This window comes from Protopterus annectens, chromosome 5.part0 (genome assembly GCF_019279795.1).
Source record: "Protopterus annectens isolate FY-2018-M chromosome 5.part0, PAN1.0, whole genome shotgun sequence".
NCBI classification, from domain to species: Eukaryota; Metazoa; Chordata; order Ceratodontiformes; family Protopteridae; genus Protopterus; species Protopterus annectens.
The window spans coordinates 366,656,810-366,682,344 of NC_056735.1; the positions used below are offsets into that span (position 1 = coordinate 366,656,810).

General features: G+C 44.3%; 1 protein-coding gene across 2 annotated transcripts in view; it reads right to left on the bottom strand.

Moving 5' to 3' along the window:
- DDX3X (DEAD-box helicase 3 X-linked) overlaps positions 1–25,535 on the bottom strand; it is a 1,864,809-nt gene that overhangs the window by 55,753 nt on the left and 1,783,521 nt on the right. The window contains exon 17 of one of the 2 annotated variants that reach the window (XM_044072327.1): positions 23,789–23,895. In XM_044072327.1, the coding sequence (XP_043928262.1) occupies positions 23,789–23,895 (107 nt within the window). Of the gene's footprint in view, positions 1–23,788; positions 23,899–25,535 lie in introns of both variants that reach the window. The other variant, XM_044072326.1, reaches the window with a different exon arrangement.

A 25,535-nucleotide genomic window follows, 5' to 3' on the forward strand; every position in this document is an offset into this window, starting at 1 on the left:
GCAAGAGGTCTGTGCTGGGGTACTAAAAGGAACTCTCGGAGCGTTTTCTTAGAATCAGAGTAGTTCTGGCCTTCCCAGTGGAAATGTTCCCTCATGGTATGTAAAGTTTCCCCAAAGGAGTAGTCTTCAGGGGGAGATGCTGAGGGAATAGAGTCTTCAGCATCAGAGTCTTCATAAGGTGGAAAAGTGTAATCCTGTTCCTCAGAAGAATCTGAGGAAACTGAAACCTGGTCAGAGGAAGCATAATCCTCCTCTTGTCTTGGTCTTTTATCAGGAGGGGGATGGGAACCCCTGATTAGGGTAATCAAATCTTCAGCCATCTTAAGCATATGTTTCTTAGGCATGGGGCCTTGAACTGTAGACTGATGTACAGTCTTCTCAGGTTTTAGAGGAGTTTTAAGCTTAGTATAAGATTTAATGGTGAGTGTAGTCGGTCTGAAGACACCTTTTGCAACCGAAGGTGTTTCCACTGCACCGGGGTCTACTTCTGCTCCGGTGTCGGAAGATGGCTGGGTCGGCCTAGGAGATTACGCTTGGGAATCCGCAGCTGTCTGGGGTTCCAGTTCTGCAGTCATCAGGGGCTGCGTAAGCACCTCACTGAAAACCGGAGAACCGGTGACAGGCCCAGCAGAGGCCTCGGAGTCTGGCTTGTTCCTAGGCTGCCTGTCCTTATCCTTGCGTTTTTTATGTATGCCGGTTGTCGGCTGCTCCGACAGCATGATATAGTTAAATTTCCTACCAAAGTAATTTTGTGCGAAGTCAAAACGGCGTTTGATAGTTCGTTTATTAAACCTAGCACAAAACCGACAACCTGTGACGTTGTGGTTTGGGCCTAGGCAAGGAATACAATAGGACTGGAAGTCCTTATGAGGTATTTGCTTCCCACAAGAAATGCAATTGTTAACTTTTTCTGACATCGTACTGAGGCAAGAAAATGTTCCCCAACGGGGTACTTAGCTTTATTGAAGACTTCGGACTGAAATTCGAATCGAAAATCTCAGGTGTCGGCCGACCCGCACTTGCGAACTGCTTCTGCTTCGGGCACCGCGTGACAAGAAAGACTGAAGAAAATGGCATTGGATGCCTCTTATACACCCCTGGTGCACTGACATCAGGGAAGAAGCGACAGCAACCGACGCCGGACCAAGACTTTGGAATTCAGGCCAACTGCGGGAACGCCTGATGGCAGGATAACCCAAGTGTGAGGACTGCAGCAGGGTAACACGATGAACATGTACAGTTGTGTACACTTACCATAAATGTAGATGTTCGAGTGTATTCACTGTTGCAGTCATTACATTTGGGTAATCTGTTGGCAGGTTGCCCTCAGTCGGCCTGAATTCCAAAGTCTTGCGTCCTGCGTCGGTTGCTGTCTTCTCTTCCATGACGTCAGGGGTATAAAACATGCAGCCAACGCCATTTTCTTTAGTTTTTCTTGCCCCGATGTCAGGTGCCCCCAAAAAGGTAGCAACATTCTAAATATTTATAAATATGTATACATGCATCAATATAAACTTTACCTTCATCTACAAGCAAATACACCACATAGGTTGTAGAAGATAGAGAAGGAAAGATAGACTGTAGAATGACAGGGGGATGGCGGGAGGGTAACCTGGACTGCAACAGTGAATACACTCTAACATCTACATTTATGGTAAGTGTACACAACTGTACTATGTTCTTCGTGTTTCACTGTTGCAGTCATTAGATTTGGGTAGAATCCCAAAGCTATGGTTGGGGAGGCTGGAGCATATATATATATATATATATCTGTGCACATGTGTGTATATGTGTGGCTGGAACATAATTACATATATTACGAGGGTGAACACTATAGACAAAAGTCATGTTGGATTGGGAGGAATCAGTGGTATTCCCCAATGTCATGTTTAAATATGTGACACATTATACAAGGTTTCTTGATGACATCTATATTTTGTGGAATGGTAACATGGATGAATTGGGCACATTTATTTCCTTTTTGAATTCAAGCAGTGAATTTTTAAAATTCACGCATTCAGTTAGCACTAATGGAATAGCCTACTTAGACACACATATTTCACAAGGTAATGAAGGATTCAAATCATGTGTATACAGGAAAAATACCTTTTCCAATGATTACCTACAATATACAAGCAACCACCCTAAAAAATTACTATATAACATTTACAAAGGGCAGTGTATAAGGGTAACCAGTATGACATCAAGATACGAAGAAATGATACAGGAAATGGATTACATAACAGGGCTATTTGAAGAACGAGGATATGACAAGAGAATGATGAGAGATGTGAAACAGTATGTCATTCAGCAATGGGATAAAAAATATGTACCACTACTAGGGAGTTACAAAGGAAAGTACAGTTTTGTACCTACCATAAATGTAGATGTCCGAACTGGACAGCATCTGCAGTCATAACAAGTGGGTTGTCCTGTCGTCAGGCAGCCCTGCAGTCGGCCGGATTCCAAAGTCCGGGTCCGGCTGATGTCGCACTCCACCCGACGTCATCTCTGCTGGTCTTCGGGTATAAAAGCATCAGCCGACGCCATTTTCCTCAGTGTTTCTTGCCCCAGATGCCAGTAGCCCTCTTGCAGGGTAAAATTTGGATAGATGCCAATGTTTCCAAATAGATAGAGGTAAACACAACAATAAGCATATATGTACATATATACAAACAAATACACCATAAAGACTCCCCAACAGCTAGCTATTAGGAGGGTAGACACCCTAGGAGTACCACAGAGGGAAGGAGGGAGGGTAATCCTGACTGCAGATGCTATCCAGTTCGGACATCTACATTTATGGTAGGTACAAAACTGTACTATGTCCTTCATGGATGCATCTGCAGTCATAACAAGTGGGTAGAATACCATAGCCAGCTAGGGAGGAGGATAAAGGTAGATTATGGTGTGTTTAAGATCCCTTGCAGTACAGCAGTGGCAAACCCTGCTCGGGATCTGGAATAAAGAGGCAAATTATAATGCTTGGCAAATGTATGCACGGAGGTCCAAGTAGCCGCCTCAATAATGTCTTTGGTTGCCACTCCTCGTAAGAAGGCTGTGGTAGTGGCTGTTGCCCTTGTAGAATGAGGTCTTATGTTCTGTGGAATTGGTTTTCCATGGAAGGAGTAACAGAATCGTATGCAATTTCCTATCCATTTGGAGATTGTCTGTTTAGAAATAGCTTTTCCTTCCCTTCCAGTTGCATAGGCTACAAAAGTTGGTCAGTCTTTCTGCTATTTTTGTTCTGTCCAAGTAGTAGCGTAGCTGTCTATGTACATCCAAGGTATGCAGTATTCTTTCCCCTTTGTTTTGTGGGTTGGGAAAGAAGGAAGGTAGGTGGATTGCCTGGTTTAAAGATACTCTGGATACCACCTTAGGCATAAATGTAGGATTAGTCCTCAAGGACACTCTATCTTGGTGGAAGATTAGGAAGGGTTGCACTGCCATTAAGGCCTGTAGTTCTGAAACCCTCCTTGCTGAAGTAATTGCCAGTAGGAAAGCAGTTTTCCATGACAGGTGTTGTAGGTCTGCTGTTGCTGCTGGTTCAAAGGGTGCTAGTGTCAATTTTTCTAGCACAAAGTTTAAGTCCCAAGCTGGTAATGGTGGTTTCCTGGGAGGTTTTACATTCTTGATTCCTCTGAGGAACTGCCTGAGCAAAGGGTGTGAAAAACAGGAGGATCAAAGCTGTATTCTGCTGAAATAGCTGATGCATGTATCTTGATGGAGGAGTAGGACAGGCCTGAATGAAGAAGTTCGGCCAGATACTCCAGAATGTTAGGCATATCTATGTTTGACACATCTTTTCCTCTTTCGGTACTCCAAATGACAAACCTTTTCCATTTTCCAGCATAGTTCTTTCTTGTTGAAGGTCTGCGTGCTTCAAGAATAATGTCTTTAACTCTTTGAGAAAGTTCTGGATTAGCTGCTGCTATGTGATGTTCCATGCAGTCAGTTGCAGCGTTTTTAGGTTTGGATGTATGATGCTGTAGTTGTTCTGAGTTAACATCAAAGGCATCAGGGGTATTGGCCACAAGTTGTTGGAGACATGCTCTTCAGTAGTGGATACCAGTGTTGTCTTGGCCAGTTTGGGGCTATCAGGATTATCCTTGGACGTTCTTCCTTGATTTTTAGTAGTACCTTGTGTATCAGTGGAAGAGGAGGAAATGCATATGCTGTTAGGCCTTCCCAGTTGAAGGAGAGTGAGTCCACTTTCCATGCTAGTGGGTGGAATGTCCTCGTGCAGAATTTTTGAGCTGGTGATTGAGAGGTGATGCGAATAGGTCTATCTGTGGCATTCCCCATTTCTTTGAGATGGTCTTGAAGATGTCCGGTGCAGCTTCCATTCGTGGGCATCCAGTGGTTCTGCTTAGTATGTCTGCTAGAGTATTGTCTTTCCCGGTACAAATATTGCCTGTAACTGAATGTTGTAGCTGAGTGCTAGGGTCCACAGCTCCAAGGTCATTCTGCATAGGGGGTATGAATGAGTGCCTCCCTGTTTGTTGATGTACCACATGACTGTGGTGTTGTCTGTCCTTATCATCAACTGGCCCTCTTTGAGGAAAGGTTTGAACTTTTGGATTGCCAGTTTTACTGCCAGCATTTCTTTTAGATTGATGTGCAGGTGAATTTGATCCTGTGTCCACAATCCTTGCACGCATTTGTCCAGCATGTGGGCCCCCCATCCTAGATCTGAAGCGTCTGTTGTGATGGTCTGGCTTGGATGACATCTGCGGAAGGGCAGGCCTGGGTTTGACTGGCATGCCTGAGCCCACCATAGGAACTCCTGTTTTAAGCATGGAATTAGTGGGATTTCTGTTTCTAGACTGTGTCTGTGTTGGGACCATAAATTCTTTAGGTACCACTGTAGTTTCCTCATATGTAGTCTGGCAAATGGGACCAAGATTATGCATGATGCCATGAAGCCCAAGGCCTGTAGAAATTTTCTTGCTGTTAACTTGTTCAGTTTTGTTAGTGCCAAGAAGTAAAGAGGAAGTTCCTTTTGTTTTCTGTAGTCAGGAATGCCATTTGTTGTACTGTGTCCAATTCGCCCAAGAATGTCCTTGTTTGGGATGGTATCAGCCTTGACTTTTGTAAATTGACTGTGTATCCCAGTCCTTGTAGCAAGTAAATGACCCTTTGTAAATCTGTTGTCAGCTTGCTTTTGTTGTCCCCTTGTAGCAGGCAGTCGTCCAGGTATGGGTAAATTTGAATCCCTGTAGTCTGCAATGGGCGATTACTGATGCCAGGCATTTTGTGAATACTCTGGGCCCAGTAGATAAGCCAAAGGGCAATGCTGAGAATTGAAAGTGCTCTGATCCTGCAAGAAATCTGAGGTATCTTCTGCAGATTGGTCGAATTGGGACGTGCAGGTATGCCTCCTTGAGATCTAGAGTTACCAGCCAAGACTCCTTGCCCAGCATGGGAAGAAGTTGCTGTAGGGTCAGCATTTTGAATTTTGGGACAATGATGTATGTATTTAAGGTGGACAGGTCGAGAATTGGTCTCCAACTTTTTTCCTTTCTTGGAACTAGGAATAGTCTGGAGTAGAACCCCTTTCCTTGTTCTGCTGGTGGCACTTTTTCCACAGCTCTCATGTTTGCTAACTCCATTATCTGGCGTAGAGCCTCTGTTTTTTGATGTGGAGGTAGATTTGGCATTCCTCTTTTGACTGGTAAAGTGTGGAAGTGAAACCGGTAACCCTGATCTATGGTTTGTAAAATCCACTTGTCTTTTGTTATGTAGTGCCAGTTCTTTGAAAATAAGGTTAACTTTCCGCCTAGAGGAGCTGCTATTTGTTCCCTGGTAGGCGGATTTAGGATTAAGTCACTGTGGCTGTGCTGATGTAGAGGCAGTGGCTGTGTCTGTGCCTCTGTTGTTACCTTGCCACTGTCGTCCTCTGTAGGCACCTCCTCTGGATTGGGTTCTGCCTCTGGATCGTCTATTCCTGCCCCTTTGAAATTTTGCAGAGTCAGGAAAGGACCAATTTTTGGCAGGCCAGTTCCTGCTAAACCTTGGGGGTTGGACTTGCAGGAAATCATTAACAGTTTGAACAGATTTTGCCTTTTCTTCCATTTTCTTCATAACCTGCTGGGCAGGTGTACCAAACAAACTTGTCTTGTCCATAGGAGCATCTAGCAACTTAGCTTTAACATGATCCGGTAAAGCTTGTTCCTTTAACCATGCATGTCTTCTTATGACTGTGCCTGTCATGGCTGATCTAAATGAAGCCTCCAGTGCATCATAGCCACATTTTAAAGAATGGTTGCTAACCTGTTGTATGTTATTTACCATCTCTAATACATATTTCTTATCAAGAGATTCATCAGTAGTTAGCTTTTTAGTTAACTGATCAAGCATAAACTCTTGGTATTGTATCATGTGAAACTGACAGTTTAAAGCTCTAGCTGAGAGAGTAGCTGAAGTGTAGACCTTTTTACCCCATCTGTCTAGTGACCTTGCTTCCCTTTCAGAAGGAATAGGGTTTTTAGCTGTGGCTGCGGCTACTGCCTTGGGACCCTGGGATATAGTTTCTGGGTCTGCAAGAGGAGCCTTGTAAAGGTGGGTTCTCGCATGGCATGCAGGGTTTCTCCAAAGGAGAATTCTTCTGGTGGGGAAGCAGCTGGAATGGATTCTTCAGCATCAGAATCTTCGAAATTGGAAAAGGGAGCCTCAGGCTGGTCAGTTATGTCTGATTCATGAGCAGAATCATCAGAAGACACTGGCTCAGGGGGCTCTGCCCTAGGTCTCTTCTCTGGGGGCTGAGAGGCCCTGTCTGGGTGAGATTGAGATCCTCTAATTAAAGAAAATAAATCTTCTGCCAAAGAAAGCATTTGAGAACTAGAAGAGGGCCTGGATGAGGGGGGTTTAACAGGCACTGATTTAGTAGTCTTGGCTGCTTTAGCCCTGGCGAAGGCCTTAATGGACATGGCTGCTGGAGGCCTAGCAGCACCACGTGCTGGGGTAGAGACATCCAAGGGGATGGTATCTGATAAGTCAGTCACCGTAGTGGGTAAAATTTCTGAGGTCGATTCAAGAATTGTAGCAGGGGCCTCAGTAGTAAGAATAGGTTCAGCTGTACTTTGAGCAGTTTTCTCGGTTTCGGCCGAAACCGAGACACTCATGATTTGCTTTGCCGTGGTTTCGGCGAAACCGCGGACCGCGAGTGTCGGTCTTTATCTTTGCGTTTTTGGGGGTAGTCGGAGAATCCGGCGACATAATGTACGCAAAATCAGTACCGAAAAACTGTTCTGCAAACTCCGACCGGCGCCTAAGCGTTCGTCGGTTGAAGGAGCACAGGCGAACAGGCTGCTACGTCGTGGGCTGGGCCTAAACAAGGCAGACAGTAAGAGTGGAAATCTTTATGAGGTATTTGTTTCCCACAGGTTAAACAATTGTTAACTTTTCTGACATCGGCTGAGGCAAGAAAGAGTCCCCAACGGGTACTTAGCTTTAGAAGTCTTCGAAGTAGTATTCGGTAGAAGTAATCTCTGGATCCGACCGACCGGCACTTGCGAACAGCTTCTGCTTCGGGCGCCACGCGGCAAGAAAGACTGGGGAAAATGGCGTCGGCTGATGCTTTTATACCCGAAGACCAGCAGAGATGACGTCGGGTGGAGTGCGACATCAGCCGAAGCCGGACCCGGACTTTGGAATCCGGCCGACTGCAGGGCTGCCTGACGACAGGACAACCCACTTGTTATGACTGCAGATGCATCCATGAAGGACATCAAGAGATTTCTCTAGTATTGATCAAATAGAGAACACCGCGAAATACCACCGAGAATATTTATGGTGGATGACAACTTGGTTGGACATGTAGGGGAAAGACCACACTGTGTACAAAATGGGAAACAGAGAATGGGGAGGTAAATAAATACAGTAATACAGAAATCTCTCAAAAGGCAAACAAAAATGTGGTAATTGTAACCAGTGTGGGGTTATAATGGAAGAAAGAGAGATCACATTAGATAATATAAATAAAACTAAAATAAAGTTCAAATCAGGCAAATGTAACACTAATTTTGTCATTTACATGGCAAATGGCAAAATGCAAAATTTTCCCTGGATATTATATAGGCAAGACCGAAAGAGCTTTTAAAAAGAGGATATACGACCACCAATATGGTATAAAGAGAAAAGATGGTAACAACGCACTGTATACGCACATTGAAAGGTTAGGGGAAGAACATAATTTCAAATTTGCCATACTAGAGCATATTAAACATAACCCTAAGGGAGGTAATAGGAAAGAAATCTTGAGTTATAGGGAAGTATGGTGGCAACTCCTTACAGATGCCTCAAATACACCAGGACTGAATGACAACATATCGATTAAACCCACACTGTTGAACAGAATATCAAGAACATAAGAAATGAAATTTGAGTTACTCGGAATCAAAATATATCATATATTTTAAATATTAGGAAGAAGGGTATATGTTACAATGTTTAGAGGAATATGGTTTGGAAGGTTGTACAATCAAATTGCTGATGTATAATAGATCAGAATTATCATTAATATAATTTAGGGAACATTTAACATCTGAGGATGCATCACAATAGAATACACATTTTTGTTCATACTAGGCTATCTGCCCTAGGGCATTTATAAGCCTAGCCAGAGTATGTTTGGCTTTCGCCACCCATTTTAAATTAATTTTGCTATGCCCTTTTTCGAGGTTAGTATACTGTGCCTCTGTCTAACAGTGACACAGAAGTGATACCCGGGGTAAACCTACGATCTCCCATCCACTCAAGATTCCTCTTGAAAAGAGTCAATGAGGGACTCTGCCTAACCTGGACTGGGATTTTATTCCAGAGTGAAGGGAGCCTCTGGGTTATGAATCTGTCCCTCCAGCATGTCCTATTTATTTCAGTGCTGAGGTTCAAGTCTCTCGAGCGTGTAGCTCGATGGGATTTGGATTTTTTGAGGTGCAGCATGTCCCTTAATTCCGGGTTGGACATGGCCTTATACGTCAGGCACAGGTCACCTCTGAGCAGGCGGTATGCCACTGAGTAGAGCTGGAGTTTCTTTAACCGGGCAGCATATGGCATCTGTTTGAGCCCTTTGATCCTCTTGGTGTCTTTCCAGTTGCTGCAGGTGTTTGGTAAGGTACATCCCAAAAGGGGCATTGTACTCAATTATGGGCCTGATGAGGGATGAGTAAAGAGGCACGATGACCTCCCCTAATCTAGATGTGAATCCCTTCATGATTAGGTGGGCTATATAAAATGTTTTTCTAACCACTTTGGCCACGTGGTTGTCAAATGAGAGATTGCTATCAACTTGGGTCCCCAGGTCCCTAATTACTTCTTCTGTACTTAATGGATTACCACCTATGTGGTAATTTGTGGGCACTTTGTTTTTGCCAAAGGGGATGACTATACACTTTTTGGCGTTTAGCTTGAGGCCATGGCTCTGGCACCAGTTGTCCGTTTCTATGAGGCCCTTTTGGAGGATGCTTTGTCGGCTGGAGAGTCTATTATGGCGCCCAGTTTGCAGTCATCTGCGAACTTGGTCAGTCACAGTCCTTCCGTGTTGGCCTGTACCTCCGAGAAATATATACCAAACAAGAGAGGTCCCACGACTGAGCCTTGTGGGACGCCACTTGTAACTGGTTTGGAGTCTGACATGGCTCCAGCAATTCTAACCACGTGGGTTCTGTCCTTGAGCCAGTTTGCAAACCATCTAGTGACATAGGGGTTTATATTTAAGCTGGTGAGCTTATCTATAATGCCCGAGTGGGGTATTGTATCGAAGGCTTTTGCGAGGTCCAGATAGGCTGTGTGGACCACCTTCCCTTCACATTGGCCTTGGTGACTGTTTCAAAGAAGTCAACCAGGTTTAAGAGGCAGGATCTGCCCTTAAAGCCAAACTGGGTAGGATCCAGTGTCTGTAGGTCCCCAATATCTTTATTTATGAGGTCCATGATGATCCTTTCCATAGCTTTGCAGACCAAGCTAGTCAGGCTTATGGGGCGATAGTTTCCAGGGTCCGTTGAGGCACCACCTTTGTGGAGAGGGACCACTGTTGCTGTGCCACTCTTTGGGTACATATCCTGTAGTAAGGCTGAGATTGAACAGTAGTTTTATGTTTGGGTTTAGCTCTTCTTGGAGTTCATGTAGGGCAGCCTGGGACACCGTCTGGTCCCATTGATGCTGTGTTTTTGCTTTGGAAGGCGGCTCCCACCTGAGCATCTGAGATGTCAGGGGCAGCACTCTGCTGGGATAGATATTTGCCCTTTTGGTGGGAGGGGAGAAGTTTGCGCTGAACCTGTTAGCTAGGATGTTGGCAATGTCTGTGAGATCAGTGTATTTTTTGTCATTTTGGACTAATTCTGAGCATATCTGGGAATTCCCACCCAGGTTCCTAACATAACTAAAGAAAGCCTTGTGATTATCCTTAGTGTCCTGTGCAATTTTTCTCGAAGCTGGCCTTTGCGATTTTATGAGTGCCCTTAGTTTTTTGCTAATACTGATCAGAGATGCCTTCCCTTTTTGGGATTTTGCTCTATCATGTAGTAAGCTTCCTCCTTCTATTGTATAGTTTGTTTATGGCTGGGGTCCACCAGACAGGTCGTCTGCCTTTGGAGGATTGGGTCTTGGTTTTATTTGGGATTGCATGATCCATGCAGTCCTGAAGGTGTTCATAGAATGCATTTATAAAGGATTCTGCGGTCTGGGCGTATTTTCCACAGGCCGGGGCTTTGAAGGATTCCACCTCGGTTTTGAGGAGTGTGAAATTTGCTTTAGAAGTTTTTCACTGTGGTTTTCTGGGCAAGGGGTGGGGTCGGGATGTGAATATCCAGTGAGATCAGTTTATGGTCTGATCTTACCAGTGAGGATACACTTCTGGTCTGGAGCATAGAGTCCCTATGTTGGTGATGATCAGGTCCAGTATGTTTTCCCTCTTGTGGGAGTGGTAACAAGTTGTTCCATAGCATTTGAGTTTATGAATTCTAGGAACCTTTGGGCAAGGGTGTTGGAGCTAGATTAATGCTCCCAATCTATGTTTGGGTAGTTGAAGTAAGCCCAATATAATGGTGTTGGAGAGACCTTCATATTTTCCAGTGTTCTCAGGAAGGCCGAGTGGGGTTCCTGGGTTTGGGAGGGTGGTCTGTAGCAGGCTATAAACTGGAAGGCAGTTTTACCCACTGTTAGTTGCACATGGATAGTCTCTGATGCTTGTGCTTTGCCACCAACCTGGAGGTGTGGGTATCTTTGATGAATATCGATACTCCCCTCCTTTGTGGTTCGGTCCAAGTTTTGGGGCGAAAAGCATGGTATGAGGTATAACCTGGTAGTGCTGGGGTGCTCTGGGACCCCTGAACCAGGTTTCTGTTACTGCACAGATATCGATGTTCTCCATGCTAAGGAGAGTTTCGAGTGCGTGCATCTTGAGGTTTAGACTTCTAGCGTTGAGTAGCATTACTCTTAGTTTCTTATCCCTTGTGATACCTATGGAGGTGGGTTTGTCTTTTGAGCCTTGCCTAAAAAAGGCACTATGGGGTAGCAAGAGCCTTTGCCAATATCCGAAAGCCCAGGGGTGACAGGTGCAAGCCGTCCCTAGCAAAGCATTGTGGCTTGTCGTGCATATCATCCCAAGCTGATCGGCATTGGATCCCCTTTGAATGACACCAATACTTAAGCCAATTGTTGAAATTGATCATCTTGTCTTCATACTGTGGCATCATTCTTGGTGAGGGTAAGATGCTACTCAAGGTCAGGGTCATACCAGCCTGGGCTACATGCTCAGAGAGCTCCTCTATGTCTCTTTTCATGTAGTCCAGGGAGGTACGTCTCAGGTCATTCACACCAGCATGGACAATGAGTCATATTTGTACTTGCCTTGGAGTGACCTGAGTGCTTGTGTTATGTGGCGGATCCTAGCGCCAGACAGGCTGCTCACCGTGACCTTCTCCTTGTTCAGCCTGGTGGCGGGGCGTCAGTGTGCCTGACGATAGAGTCACCTATTACAAGTGTATCAGGTGTGTTGTTTAGCCTTAAGGGCTGTGACTGTTCGGCACACTGGCTTTGTGAGATATGTGTTGCACGTGTTTTTTGGGGTAGCGGTTGCTTGGGTGTCTGCTTTGGAGGTCTCTGCTGCTTAGGCAGATCTTTATTTAGAGCCTCAGTATGTTTTTGTGTGATTATGTGTTTGGTTTGCTGTCGTGGTAGGTCTATGTGAGACTGGAATTGTAGTGATTGTGGTTTCCTTCTCCTCCTGACTGGTTTTGCCAGTACTGAGTTGAGAGAGCTTAGCCTCCAGTTTGGCTATATGGTTGCATCTCTCACATGTGTTGGAATTTGTTGGGAGGAGGAGAGGGTTGTCTGTGTACATGAGGCAGTTGTAACATTGCCTCAAGATTCCCATATTCACCAGCTGGACCAGAGAGGAGATTGACAACTGACCTTTGGACATGCTAGAATAATATTGGGAATTCCTTTATAATTGAAAACAAGGGCCAATGGGGAGCGAGGGTGTAGTAAATGTTTTTAATCATTGTTTTTAATCATCAGCTATTATAAAGGATTGTTATAGTGCAAAACAAAAATCAAATGCAACAACAGAAGGATGCTCAGTGTTACATATATTAAAAAATGGAGCAATATGACTAAGGGCTGCAATTTGTTTTTGGCGGCAAAAAAGTTATTTAAACACTGGAGCACTAGAGCACTTTTGTTCTGAGGAAGCCTACATAGTGTAGGTGAAAGCGCTTAACCGGTTTTAAAATTTGGAAGTTTTTTTATCCAAGACGTAATTACTTTGTTATATTTTCTGGACATTTTACTGTTAGAATAATAGCGAGTTGTACTGCAATAAAATCTTTTTATCTGGAGCCTGCACTGCGTTTCCTCTGTGCATTTCGTTGTTTTACAGAGAAGATAGCGTGGTTGTAGGACTCAACGTAACTAACTTAAAAGCAAATACACCACAAAAGCTTTTGAGTATAGTGAAGGAAAGAAAAGGTATAGAAAAGGGAGCTGGCGGGTGGGTAACCCAGACTTCAACAGTGAATACACTCGAACATCTACATTTATGGTAAGTGTACACAACTGTACTATGTTCTTCGTGTTTCACTGCTGCAGTCATTACATTTGGGTAGAATCCCAAAGCTATGGATGGGAGGATAGAACTAAACAGCATTAGGAGCAGCTATAAGGCCCTGCAGGACTGCAGTGGCAAAGCCTGCCCTTGATTTAGAGAAGAGAGGTAAATGATAATGCTTTGTGAACGTATGAACTGAGCTTCAAGTAGCAGCTTCTAGAATGTCTCTGGTAGGAACCCCTCTGAGGAAGGCTGTTGAAGTAGAGGCAGCCCTGGTGGAATGGGATCTGATCCCCTTGGGCACAGGTTTACCACGGTGCAAGTAGCAGAAATGAATGCAATGGCTTATCCATTTAGAAGTAGTCTGCTTTGATATAGCCTTCCCCTCTGATCCTGCAGAAAATACTACCAGTAGTTGCTCAGACTTTCTTAGAGATTTTGTCCTGTTTAAGTAGAATCTTAGTTGTCTGTGTACATCCAATGAATGCAGAATCTCCTCCCCCTTGTTCTACGGATTTGGGAAAAAAGTTGGCAGGTGAATGGTCTGGTTAAGAGCCACACTGGATACTACCTTAGGCATAAAAGAAGGATTGGTCCGGAGGGCCACCCTGTCCGGGTAAAAAAATAATGAAAGGCTCCACTGCCAAGAGAGCCTGTAGTTCTGAAACCCTTCTAGCTGAAGTGATTGCCAAAAGAAAAGCGGTCTTCCAAGAAAGAAATTTTATATCCGCAGTAGCTCCTGGTTCAAAAGGAGGCAGGCTGAGTTTTTCCAGCACAAAATTGAGGTCCCATGCAGGAGTTGGCACTCTCCTGGGAGGCCTTACTTTTTGGCTCCTCTGAGATGCTGTTTTAGTAGTGGATGAGAAAAGAGGGGAGGCTCTGTTGTAATGAGCCGAGATGGCACAGGCATGGATTTTTATTGAAGAAAAAGAAGGGCCCTTGTCAAGCATCTCGTTAAGTATTGTAAAATTTGAGGACTATTGGGCTTTGCTGTGTCTATTCCTTGTGCCTGGTTACAAGCACAGAATCTCTTCCATTTATCAGCATAAGATTTTCTTCTGGCTTCCAAAATGACATTCATCACAGGTTTACTGAGAGATGTGGTTTGAATAATTAGTTGATTAGCCATGCTGCAAGATTCAGAGTTTGGAGTAGAGTGTGCAGAATTTGATAGTTCTGCTGAGACAACAGATGAGGTGTTTGAGGCAAGCACCACAAAGGAAGATGCGACATATTCCTTAGAAGCGGGTACCAGTGTTGGCAAGGCCAGTCCAGAGCAATTAGAATAATTTTTGGTTTTTCCTGTCTGACTTTTAGTAAGACCTTGGAGAGTAGAGGCAGAGGGGGAAAGGGATAGACTGATAGGTTTTTCAGGCTGAAGGATAGAGCATCCACTTTCCATGCTTTTTTGTGATGAGTTGTTGCGCAGAATTTGTCCAACTGATAGCTTTGGGGAGAGGCAAATAGATCTATGTCTGGCTTCACCATTTGTGTTAACATGCTGAAGATTTGTGGATCCAGTTTCCATTCGTGTGGGTCCATAATATTTCTACTTAGGTCCTCTGCCAGAGTATTTTGCTTTCCTGGAAGGAAATGAGCTTGAAGATGTATTTGGCAAGTCAAGGCTGTGTTCCACAAGGCCATGGCCAGTCTGCAAAAGGGGTAGGAAAGGGTACCCCCCTGCTTGTTTATGTACCACATAACTGTGGTGTTGTCCGTCTTTATCAGTAGTTGTCCTGGATGACGCAAGTCCTTGAAGGCTGTCAGAGCATTCTGAACAGCAAGCATTTCTTTCTGGTTGATATGTAGATGCATTTGGTCTGGGCTCCATTTGCCCTGAATGCATCTCCCTTGCCAGGTGGGCCCCCCCCCCAAGCATAGTCTGATGCGTCTCTAGTTAGGGTTTGGGTGGCAGGGGGTAGAGTGAATGACAGTCCCTTGTTTGGTGACATGTCTCTGCCCACCAAAGAAACCCCTGTTGTAGGCAGGGAATGAGAGGAATCATTGTTTCTAGGCTGTGACAATGTTGACTCCATAATCTTTTTAGGTACCATTGAAGTTTCCTCATATGCAGTCTCGCATATGGAATTAGTAGAATGCAGGATGCCATGAACCCCAAAGCCTGCAGAATTTGTCTTGCAGACAACTGGGTTTTTGTTGCCATTTGTTTGAAGTATAATGTCAATTGCATTTGTTTGTCTGCATGAGGTAAGCCATCTGGGCAGTTGTAATCAAGCTTGTACCCCGGAATGTAATTATTTGAGAGGGTACCAGTTGTGATTTCTTTTCGTTTATGGTGTACCCTAGGCAAGCTAGAAACCTTTTTACAAATGCCAGATGTTGTGTCCTTGTCCTCTGCCTGAATGAGACAATCGTCCAGATAAGGATAAATTTGAATGCTTCTTTGTCTGCAGAATGCAATTACTGGTGCCAGGCATTTTGAAAAGATCCTGGGCGCAGTAGATAAGCCAAAGGGCAGTGCAGAGAATTGGTAATGCAAAAAACCTGCTTTGAAGTGGAGGTATCTTCTGCAAGATTCCCTTATTGGGATATGCAGGTATGCCTCTTAAGTCTAGAGTTACCAACCAGGCATTCTTGCCTAGCATGTAGCTGTTGTAAAGTCAGCATTTTGAATTTTGGAATGTCCAGGAACGTGTTCAGAATCGATAAGTCCAATATTGGACGCCATGATTTGTCTTTTCTGGATACCAGGAAAAGTCTTGAATAAAATCCTTGTCCTTTTTCCTTTTCTGGTACCGGTTGAACAGCCACCATATCCATGAGGGACATAGCTTGTTTTTGGGCCTCTCCCCACTGGTTTTCTGGCAGATCTGGCCATCCGTTTGGAACTGGCAAAGTATGGAAATGAAATCTGTACCCCTGGGATATTATGTTTAATACCCACTTGTCCTGGGTAATTAACCGCCAATTTTGAGCATGAAGTGCTAGTTTTCCCACTAAGGGAGCTGCCAAAAGATAAGTGCTTGGAAATGGTAGAAGAAAGTCATTGAGACTGCTTACTGTAGGGTTGTGCTTTACCACCTCCAGATTTGGAGGTGGAGGCACCCCACTGTTTTGACCTGTAAGATCCCTGTGATTGATATCTGGAGCCTTTTGAGCACCTGGTTTTGCCTGAGTGGCTCTGTTGGACACAGGAAAGGACCAATTCTTAATAGGCCAGTGCCTACTGAACCTGGGTGGGCTGCACTTGCAAAAAATCTTTTACAGTTTGCATAGATTTAGCTTGGTCTTCCATTTTCTTTAAAACCTCTTCTGCCTTATTATCAAACAGACTATCATGCTGCAAAGGGGCATCCAACAATTTAGCTTTAACATGATCAGGCAGATTTTGCTCCTTGTGCCAGGCAAGCCTTCTCATCACAGATCCAGTTACAGCGGCCCTGCAAGAGGCCTCCAAGGAATCAAAACCGCATTGCAAAGTATGTGTTCCAACCTGTTCTTCTGAATGCAATAAATCCTGCAACTCTTTTCCACACAATTAGAAATCAACATTTTCTGTTTCAGCAAGGCCATAACATGCTGTTGATATTTAAGCATATGATTTTGGCAGTTTAAAGCCCTGACTGCCAAGGTTGCAGACATAAAAACCTTCTTACCCCCATCTATCCACCGCCCTGGAATCTCTATCAGAAGGGGTAGGATTTTTGGCTGCAAAAGCCTCAACACCCTTGGGACCCCGAGAAATAGTCTCAGGATCAGCAGCAGGATTTTTGAAAATAAATTTGTGGGAGTCAGGAACCCTGTAATATCTGTCTAGCTTACTAGGAGCCGGAGGCAGGGAATTGGGAGCCATGCTTGATTCCGAGAACACATCATCAACAATGTCTAATACAGGAGGGTATTGCCAAAGGCCTATGCTGAGGTAGGAGGAGGAAATCCCTAAGCCTTTTTTTATTCAGAGAAGTCCTGACTCTCCCAGTGAAAATGTTCCCTTAAAGTATGCAAAGTCTCTCCAAAAGAGTAATCCTCAAGAGGAGATGCAGATGGGATGGAGTTCTCTGCATTAGAATCCTCATAAGGTGGAATAGATAATTCCTGATCAGAAGAGGAATCAGAAGAAATGGAAACCTGATCTGAAGATTCATAATCAGTGCCTTGCCTAGGCCTCTTAGCAGGGGGGGTTGGGAGCCCCTGATCAAGGTAATGAAATCCTCAGCCATTCTGATCATTTGTTTTTTTAGGATTTGGGGCCTGAGCACATGGCTCATGAGTCAGTTGTTTAGAGATAGTAGTTTTTGACATTGTTTTTGTTGACGGCATCGGTTTAATATAAAACTGTTGAGGCATGAAAACACTCTCAGAAGCCGGTGCTGCTCAGCGGCTCCGGACCCATCCAAGGGAGAGACATCCACGGGTTCAATACTTTGCGAATTTCGCAGCATACTGGACTCTGAATGGGTTGCGGTAGAGGCCTGCGACTCAAAAGTGGCGGGTATCAGGGGCTGCGAAAGCACCTCACTGAGTACCGGCGAATGGCTTAGGAGAAGCTTTGTCGGTGTTGGACCTTGACGGTCTGTCTTTTTTCTTGCGTTTTTTGTGAACTCTGGTAATCGGATTGCTAACAGACGACATTTCAGGGTAATTAAATCTTGAACCAAAATATTTAGAAGCAAAAATATACAGACGCTTAAAAGTGCGTTGGTTAAATACAGCACAAAACCGACAGCAAGGCACGTTGTGATTAGGGCCTAGGCAAGGAATACAGAACAAATGAAAATCCTTATGAGGTATTTGCTTCCCACAAGTAATGCAATTATTAACTTTTACTGACATCGGTAAGGAGCAAGAAAAAGGTTCCTCAACTGGGTACTTAGCTTTAGTTTGAAGACTTCAGTTCTGAAACTCAAACGAAAATTTCAGGAGTCGGCCGACCGGCACTTGCGAACTGCTTCTGCTTCGGGCACCGCGCGGCAAAAAAGACGGATTAAAACGGCATCGGCTGCATGTTTTAAACCTCTGATGACCTGACGTCATGGAAGAGGAGACAGCAACCGACGCAGGACCCAAGACTTTGTTATTCAGGCCGACTGAGGGCAACCTGTCAGCAGATTACCCAAATGTAATGACTGCAACAGTGAAACACTAATAACATCAGCAATGGCAAAGCCAGCTCTGGATTTAGAGAAAATTGCTAAGTGATAATGTTTGGTGAAAGTATGAACTGAACTCCAGGTAGCAGCTTATAGAATATCCCTGGTAGGTACACCTCTGAGAAAGGTTGTAGAAGTAGATGCAGCCCTGGTGGAATGAGATCTGATCCCCTGGGGTACAGGTTTTCCATGGTGCTTACAGCAGAAATGAATACAATGGCTTATCCTTTTAGAAATGGTTTGTTTTGAAATAGCTTTCCCCTCTGCCTCTGCAGCAAATGCTACCAGCAGTTGCTCAGATTTTCTCCTGTCCAAGTAGAATCCAAGTTGTCTGTGTACATCCAATGAATGCAGAATCCGCTCCCCCTTGTTCTGTGGATTGGGAAAGAAAGATGGCAAATGAATGGAATGATTAAGAGCCACACTGGATATGGTATGGGCATGAAGGAAGGATTGGTCCTGAGTGACACTGCCCACATGAAAGATGATGAAAGGCTCCACTGCCATAAGGGCCTGTAATTCAGATATCCTTCTAGCTGAAGTGATTGCTAAAAGGAAGGCTGTTTTCCAGGAAAGAAATTTTAAGTCTGCAGTAGCAGCTGGCTCGAAAGGAGGTAGAGTGAGTTTCTCCAATACAAAGTTAAGGTCCCGGGCAGGAGTTGGAGCTCTCCTGGGTGGTCTCAAGTTTTTCGCCCCTCTGAGTTACTGTTTTAGCAGAAGATGAGAGAAGGGGGGGGGGGGGTTCTGTGTTGTAATGAGCTGAAATGGCTGAGGCATGGATTTTTAATGGAGGAAGACAGGCCCTTGTGAAGCATCTCAGTTAAGTATTGCAAAATCTGAGGTAAACTGGGCGCTGCTGTGCTCATCCATTGAGATTGATTCCAGGCAAAGAATCTTTTCCATTTGTCAGCATAAGATTTTCTAGTACTAGATCTTCTCACCTCCAAAATGACATCCATCACAGGTTTGCTGAGGGATGCTAAGGTGGAATTTAAATGATTAGCCATGCTGCAAGACTCAATGTTTGGAGCAGAGGGTGCAGAATTTGGTTCTCCTCCTGAGACAGTAAGGAAAGTGTCCGAGGCATGTGCCATGGAGAAATTTGTGACACACTGCGCAGGAGTGGGTACCAGTGTTGGTGTGGCCAGTCTGGAGCAATCAAAACCATCTTTGGTTTGTCCTGTTTGACTTTTAGTAGAACTTTGGAGAACAGAGGCAGAGGGGGAAAGGCATACACTGATAGGTTTTTTCCAGGTGAAGGACAGGGCATCCACTTTCCAGGCTTTTTTTGTGAGGAGTTACTGTGCAAAATTTGTCCAAATGGTAGTTCTGGGGTGAGGCAAAAAGATCTATGTCTGGGCTCCCTCATTTGCGTGTCAATATGCAGAAAATCCATGGCTCCAGTTTCCATTCGTGTGGGTTCATGAGATGTCTGCTTAGTCTGCCAGAACATTCAGCTTTCCTGGCAGGAATTGAGCTTGTAGTTGTACTTGGCAGCTCAAGGCCGTGTTTCACAATGCCATGGCTAGTCTGCAGAGTGGGTAGGAATGTGCACCCACCTGCTTGTTTATGTACCACATAACCGTGGTGTTGTCCGTCTTTACCATTAGTTGTCCTGGATGAAGGTAGTCCTTGAAGGCTGCCAAAGCACTCTGCACAGCTAGCATTTCTTTTTGATTGATATGAAGGTGCATTTGATTTGGACTCCATTTGTCTTTTATGCACCTCCCTGCCAGATGAGCCCCCATGCATAGTCTGATGCGTCTGTATTTAGGGTTTGGGCGGCAGGGGGTGGTGTGAATGGCAGTCCCTTGTTTTGGTGGCAAGCCTCTGCCCACCATATGAACTCTAGGCACAGGCAAGGTATAACAGGAATCATTGTTTCCAGGCTGCGACAATGCTGACTCCATAAACTTTTTAAGTACCACTGAAGTTTCCTCATATGCAGTCTTGCATATGGAATTAGAAGAATGCAGGAGGTCATGAACCCCAAGGCTTGCAGTATTTGTCTTGCAGATAGCAGGGTTTTTGTGGCCACCTGTTTGAAGTAAGTCACCAAATGAATTTGCTTTTCTGGCATCAGGAAAGCCATCTGGGCAGTTGTACTCAAGCTTGCACCCAGGAATGTAATTTTTTGAGAGGGTACCGGTTGTGATTTCTTTTCGTTTACGGTGTACTCTAGACAAGTTAGAACCCTTTTAACAAAACACCAGATGTTTTAGAAGAGTGGTCTGGTTTTCTGCTTGAATTAGACAATCGTCCAGGTATGGATATACTTGAATATTTCTTTGCCTGCAAAATGCAATTACTGGAGCCAGGCACTTTGTGAATACCTTGGGCGCAGTAGACAAACCAAAGGGCAGTGCAGAGAACTGATAATGCAAGTAGCCTGCTTTGAAGCGTAGGTATCTTCTGCAAGATTCCTGATTGGGATATGCAAGCAAGTCTCTTAAATCTAGAGTTGCCAACCAGGCATCCTTGCCTAGCATAGGAAGTAACTGGTGAAGAGTCAGCATCTTGAATTTTGGAATGTCCAGAAAGGTGTTTAGAGTAGACAGGTCCAGAATTGGATGCCATGATTTGTCTTTTCTGGGTACCAGGAAAAGTCTGGAATAAAAACCTTGTCCCTTTTCCTCTTCTGGTACTAGTTGAATAGCCGCCATGTTTAAGAGGGAAAGTACTTATTTCTGAGCCTCTGCCCACTGATTTAGGGGTGGGTCTAGCCACCCGTTGGGAGTTGGCAACGTGTGGAAATGAAATCTGTATCCCTGGGACACTATATTTAAAACCCATTTGTCCTGGGTTACAAGTTGCCAGTTTTTTGCATGAAGAGCCAGTTTCCCCCCCAAAGGGGCGGCTGAGAGGTAAGTGCTTGGTAATTTTAAAGGAAAGTCATTGAGACTGTTTACCATAGGGAGGTGTCTTGCTATTTCCAGATTTGGAAGTGGATGCACCCCACTGCTTAGTTCTGAGAGTCCCTTGGGACTGAAACCTGGTGCTTTTGGAATGTCTGGGTTTGACTTGAGTGGCTCTGGAAGGAGCTGGAAAGGACCAGTTCTTAGTAGGCCAGTGCTACTAAATCTTGGAGGTTGTACTTGTAAGAAATCTTTCACAGTTTGCATAGATTTAGCTTTACCTTCCATCTTTTTTAGAACGTCTTCAGCCTTACTGCCAAACAGACGGTCCTGATGCAAAGGAGCATCCAACAGTTTTGCTTTAACATGTTCAGGCAGAGATTGCTCCTTAAGCCAAGCATGCCGTCTAAGCACAGACCCAGTAACATGAGCCCTGCAAGAGGCTTCTAAATAATCAAAACCACATTGCAAAGTATGTTTTTCAACTTGTTCAGCTGAATGCAAAAAAATCCTGTAAATCTTTATTTTCCACACAGTCAGAAAGCAACATAATTTTCTGTTTAAGCAGTCCCATGATATGCGGTTGATATTTTAGCATATGGAATTGACAGTTTAAAGCCCTGAGTGCCAAGGTTGCGGAAGTATAAACCTTTTTACCCCATCTATCCAGCGCCCTGGAGTCTCTATCAGAAGGGGTAGGATTTTTAGCAGTAGAAGCCTTAATGCCCTTGGGCCCCTGTGAAATGGTTTCTGAGTCCGCAACAGGATTTTTGAAAAGGAATTTGTGGGACTCAAACCTGTAGTATCTGTCTGGTTTACTAGGGGCCGGAGGCAGGGAATCAGGGGCCATACTGGATTCCGAAAACACATCAACAATGTCTAGTACTAGAGGTATAGCCAAAGGCCTATGTTGAGGAAGAAGGAAATCCCTAAGCCTCTTTTTGGATTCAGAAAATTCCTGACTTTCCCAGTGGAAATGCTCCCTTAAGGTATGTTAAGTTTACCAAAAAAAATCCTCAGGGGGAGAAGCAGAGTGAATGGAATCCTCTGCATCAAAATCCTCATAAGTAGGTATGGACAAATCCAGGTCATTAAAAGAGTCAGAAGAAACAAGAGTCCTGTTCAGAAGATTCATAGTCAAGTTAAGCCCTAGGCCTCTTAGAAGGGGGGGGGGGGTTGACTACCCCTGATTAGAGTAATTAAATCTTCAGCCATTTTGATCATTTGTTTTTTAGGCATAGGGGCCTAAACATGTGGCCTGGGCGTCTGTTTTTTTAGACACAGATCGAGATTTACGCCTTAGTATTGAAGGTGGAGTCGGTTTAATATGCAAGTCTGTAGGCCTGAACACACCCTCAGAAGCCGGTGCCTGCACAGCGGCTCCGGACCCATCCAAGGTAGAGACATCTGCTGGTTCCTTAAGTGAAGCATCTCGCGGCATACCGGACTCCGAATGGGTCTCACTAGAGGCCTGTGAATCAGAAGTCGCGGGTATCAGGGGCTGCTAAAGCGCCTCACTGAGTAACGGCGAACTGGTGACTGGCTTAGAAGCGTCGTCGGCAGTTTTGGACCTCAACGGCCTGTTTCTGTCTTTTTCTTTGTGTTTTTTCGGTATTCCGGTAGTCGGATGGCTAACCAACGTCATTTCTGGATAATTAAACAGAGAACTGAAATATTTAGAAGCAAAAATGTACCGACGACGGATAGTTCGCTGATTAAATAAAGCACAAATCCGACAGCAAGGTACATCGGGGTCAGGGCCTATTGCAAGGAATACAGTACAAATGAAAATCCTTATGAGGTATTTCCTTCCCACAAGTAATGCAATTAACTTTTACTGACATCGGTAAGGAGCAAGAAAAAGTTTCTCCAACGGGGTTACTTAGCTTTTATTTGAAGACTTCAGTTCTGAAACTCGAAAACAAAAATATCAGGAGTCGGCCGACCGGGCACTTGCGAACTGTTTCTGCTTCGGGCACTGCACGGCAAGAAAGACTGATGTAATGGCGTTGGCTGCATGCTTTATACCCCTGACGACCTGACGTCATGGAAGGCACAGCAACGGACGCAGGACCCAAGATTTTGTTAATCAGGCCGACTGAGTGTAATGACTGCAACAGTGAAACACAAAACATCTGAAAAGGTCACCAACGGAGTACTTAGCTTGAAACTTGAATCAGTCATCAGCAAATGCAGGAACACCTGGCGTATGACTGGCGGCTGGAAAGTTCTGAGGGCTGGTGTGTGCCGATGTAACTTTTATGGCCAACGTACTGTCATCTAGATCTGATGTCTCGCGCACCTAGGAGGGACTGAAAACTTTTTGACACTGGCCGTACGTATGAGAGACTAAAAGGGTAAAACCATCTGCGGAAAACTGAAACGTAGGAATAGAAGGACATCAGATAATACGAGGAAAATGGCAATGTCACTTAGTAGTATATTAAATGGGTGTGTGGGTGGGGGGGGCACAAAATGGCAAGGCATCTACCACACTTGTGGCCTAACATACTACAGATATATTCAAAATTAAACTAGAACAAAAAGGAAAATTAAGAAGCACATTTACTAAAAAATGTTAAATCACACCACCAAACTTACAGCTGCAACTACTATGAAATACAATACTGGTGCTTCACTGAAGGGACTGTGCACCATTCCTTTGGAAATCTAATGGTTGGGTTGTGATTCAGGATGAAACAGTTAAAAACCACACCATTCTTCAAAAGCACAAGTTTACTTAATACAGTATACGGATTTAACAGGCTTACCTCCACCAAATCCTCTACTTCCTCCATGATTGCTACCACGACTTCCACGATTAGAGAAACTGTTATTCCCCTGCCTATAATCTCTGGCACCAAATCCACCTGAGAACCTGCTGAAAGATTAAATAGTACGTCAGATATGTTTTACAGTTTAACAATTATGAAATTTAGTATCAAAACTGAACACATTTTCTTCTCTGGGTTCCTGCATTCTACTTAATAGCATATGGCAAAGGTATTGGTAAGATATCAGGCTCTGTTCCAATGTGTGCCATATTACATGAACACAACTGCACCTCCCCTGGAAGTCACAAGTTCGCCCACCCCCCTCCCCTCCACACAGAGGCACACAAACAGATTCCTGCACTACAAAACAGATTTGTAAACTACATTGACAAGTAATGACTTGCAAAAAAAAGCCGTGGTTGTACAGAGGGGGTCATCCATACTCAGAAGGGCTGGTAGGGTACTGTTAACCCAACAAGAGCAGTTTTCCAGCATAGAAATAAATGACAAGATATACTGCATCAAACATGGAAGAGCTCCCATGACAGGTCTTGTGTTAAGCTAAATCTCAAGTAGCAGCCTTAATATCATTGTAACATTGCGCCAAATATCGTTACATAGTAGCTTGTGCTATGTAATAGCCTGTGCCTGTACAGTACGCACTACAGTCACCAGTATCATCCAATTCCACTGTTTTGTTCTGACATGTACTACTGTATTGTACTATCAACCACAGGAGCCCTCTCTTTTGACACTGGTATATGTACTGTTGTATAATCTTTTCTATTTTTATGCAGTGCTGGCCTAATGGCTAAGATTGTGACTGAAAAGGGTCCATGGACAAGCCCATCTACCTAACAAAAGCCATTAGGAAACAACGTGGAGATCAGTCCTTTGGTAACAATAAGCATTACATGCTGCAGACAAAGAATGGCAAGTAAATCTTTCACACATCCAGATGTTAAAATATAACAGGGGCGCCTCTGTCAATGCCATTTTTAGGTCTTTCTAGGCTGGGTTATGCAGTCTGATGAGCAAGGGCAACACGAACTTTCCTGCTGTCACAGGTTTAGAGAAAAAAAAATAAAAAACCATGAGTAAAGGAAAGGGATGATGGATGAGATACCCAGCCAGAAATTCCTTCAGGAATGGAAAAGAGGCCATCAGATACAGGATTAACTGGCCTTATGAGTTCTCACTACCAAATTCCATCATGCCTCTGTTTGGCTTGCAATCCAGTTCTTTAGATGTGCAACTCGCTGATAAAAAAGTCTGTTCCAAAATAAGGAAAGAAATGCATCACAATTCAATAAGTCTACTTACCCTACACAACAGGGAGGAAGGGAATGAATAAGAAGCCTACTGAAGGTGGAACAAATTTCATGGAAAGTTAACTTCCGTATGAAAGTGCTCATCCCTCAGCAACTGTCAAGACGGACCCTCCTAGTGAATCTTCCTGGGTGATCATGGTCATGATAGCATCCCTTTGGCAACAGCAGGCTTAAAAGATAGTCTTGTTCTCAAAGTAATGTTTAGACTACAGTACTTCACGGTACTTCAGCAAAACCAGGCAGGTGATCATGTCACATTGTCCAGATGCCGAATGCCATTGATATAGACATGAACTTAGCTGAAAGGACATGGACAGCAGAAGGGGTGGGTCTTCCTGCTCTCCAAAGGTGACATATTTATGCAATCAGCCAACCACTTGCACAGCATGACACCTTAACCAATTTTTCTCTGG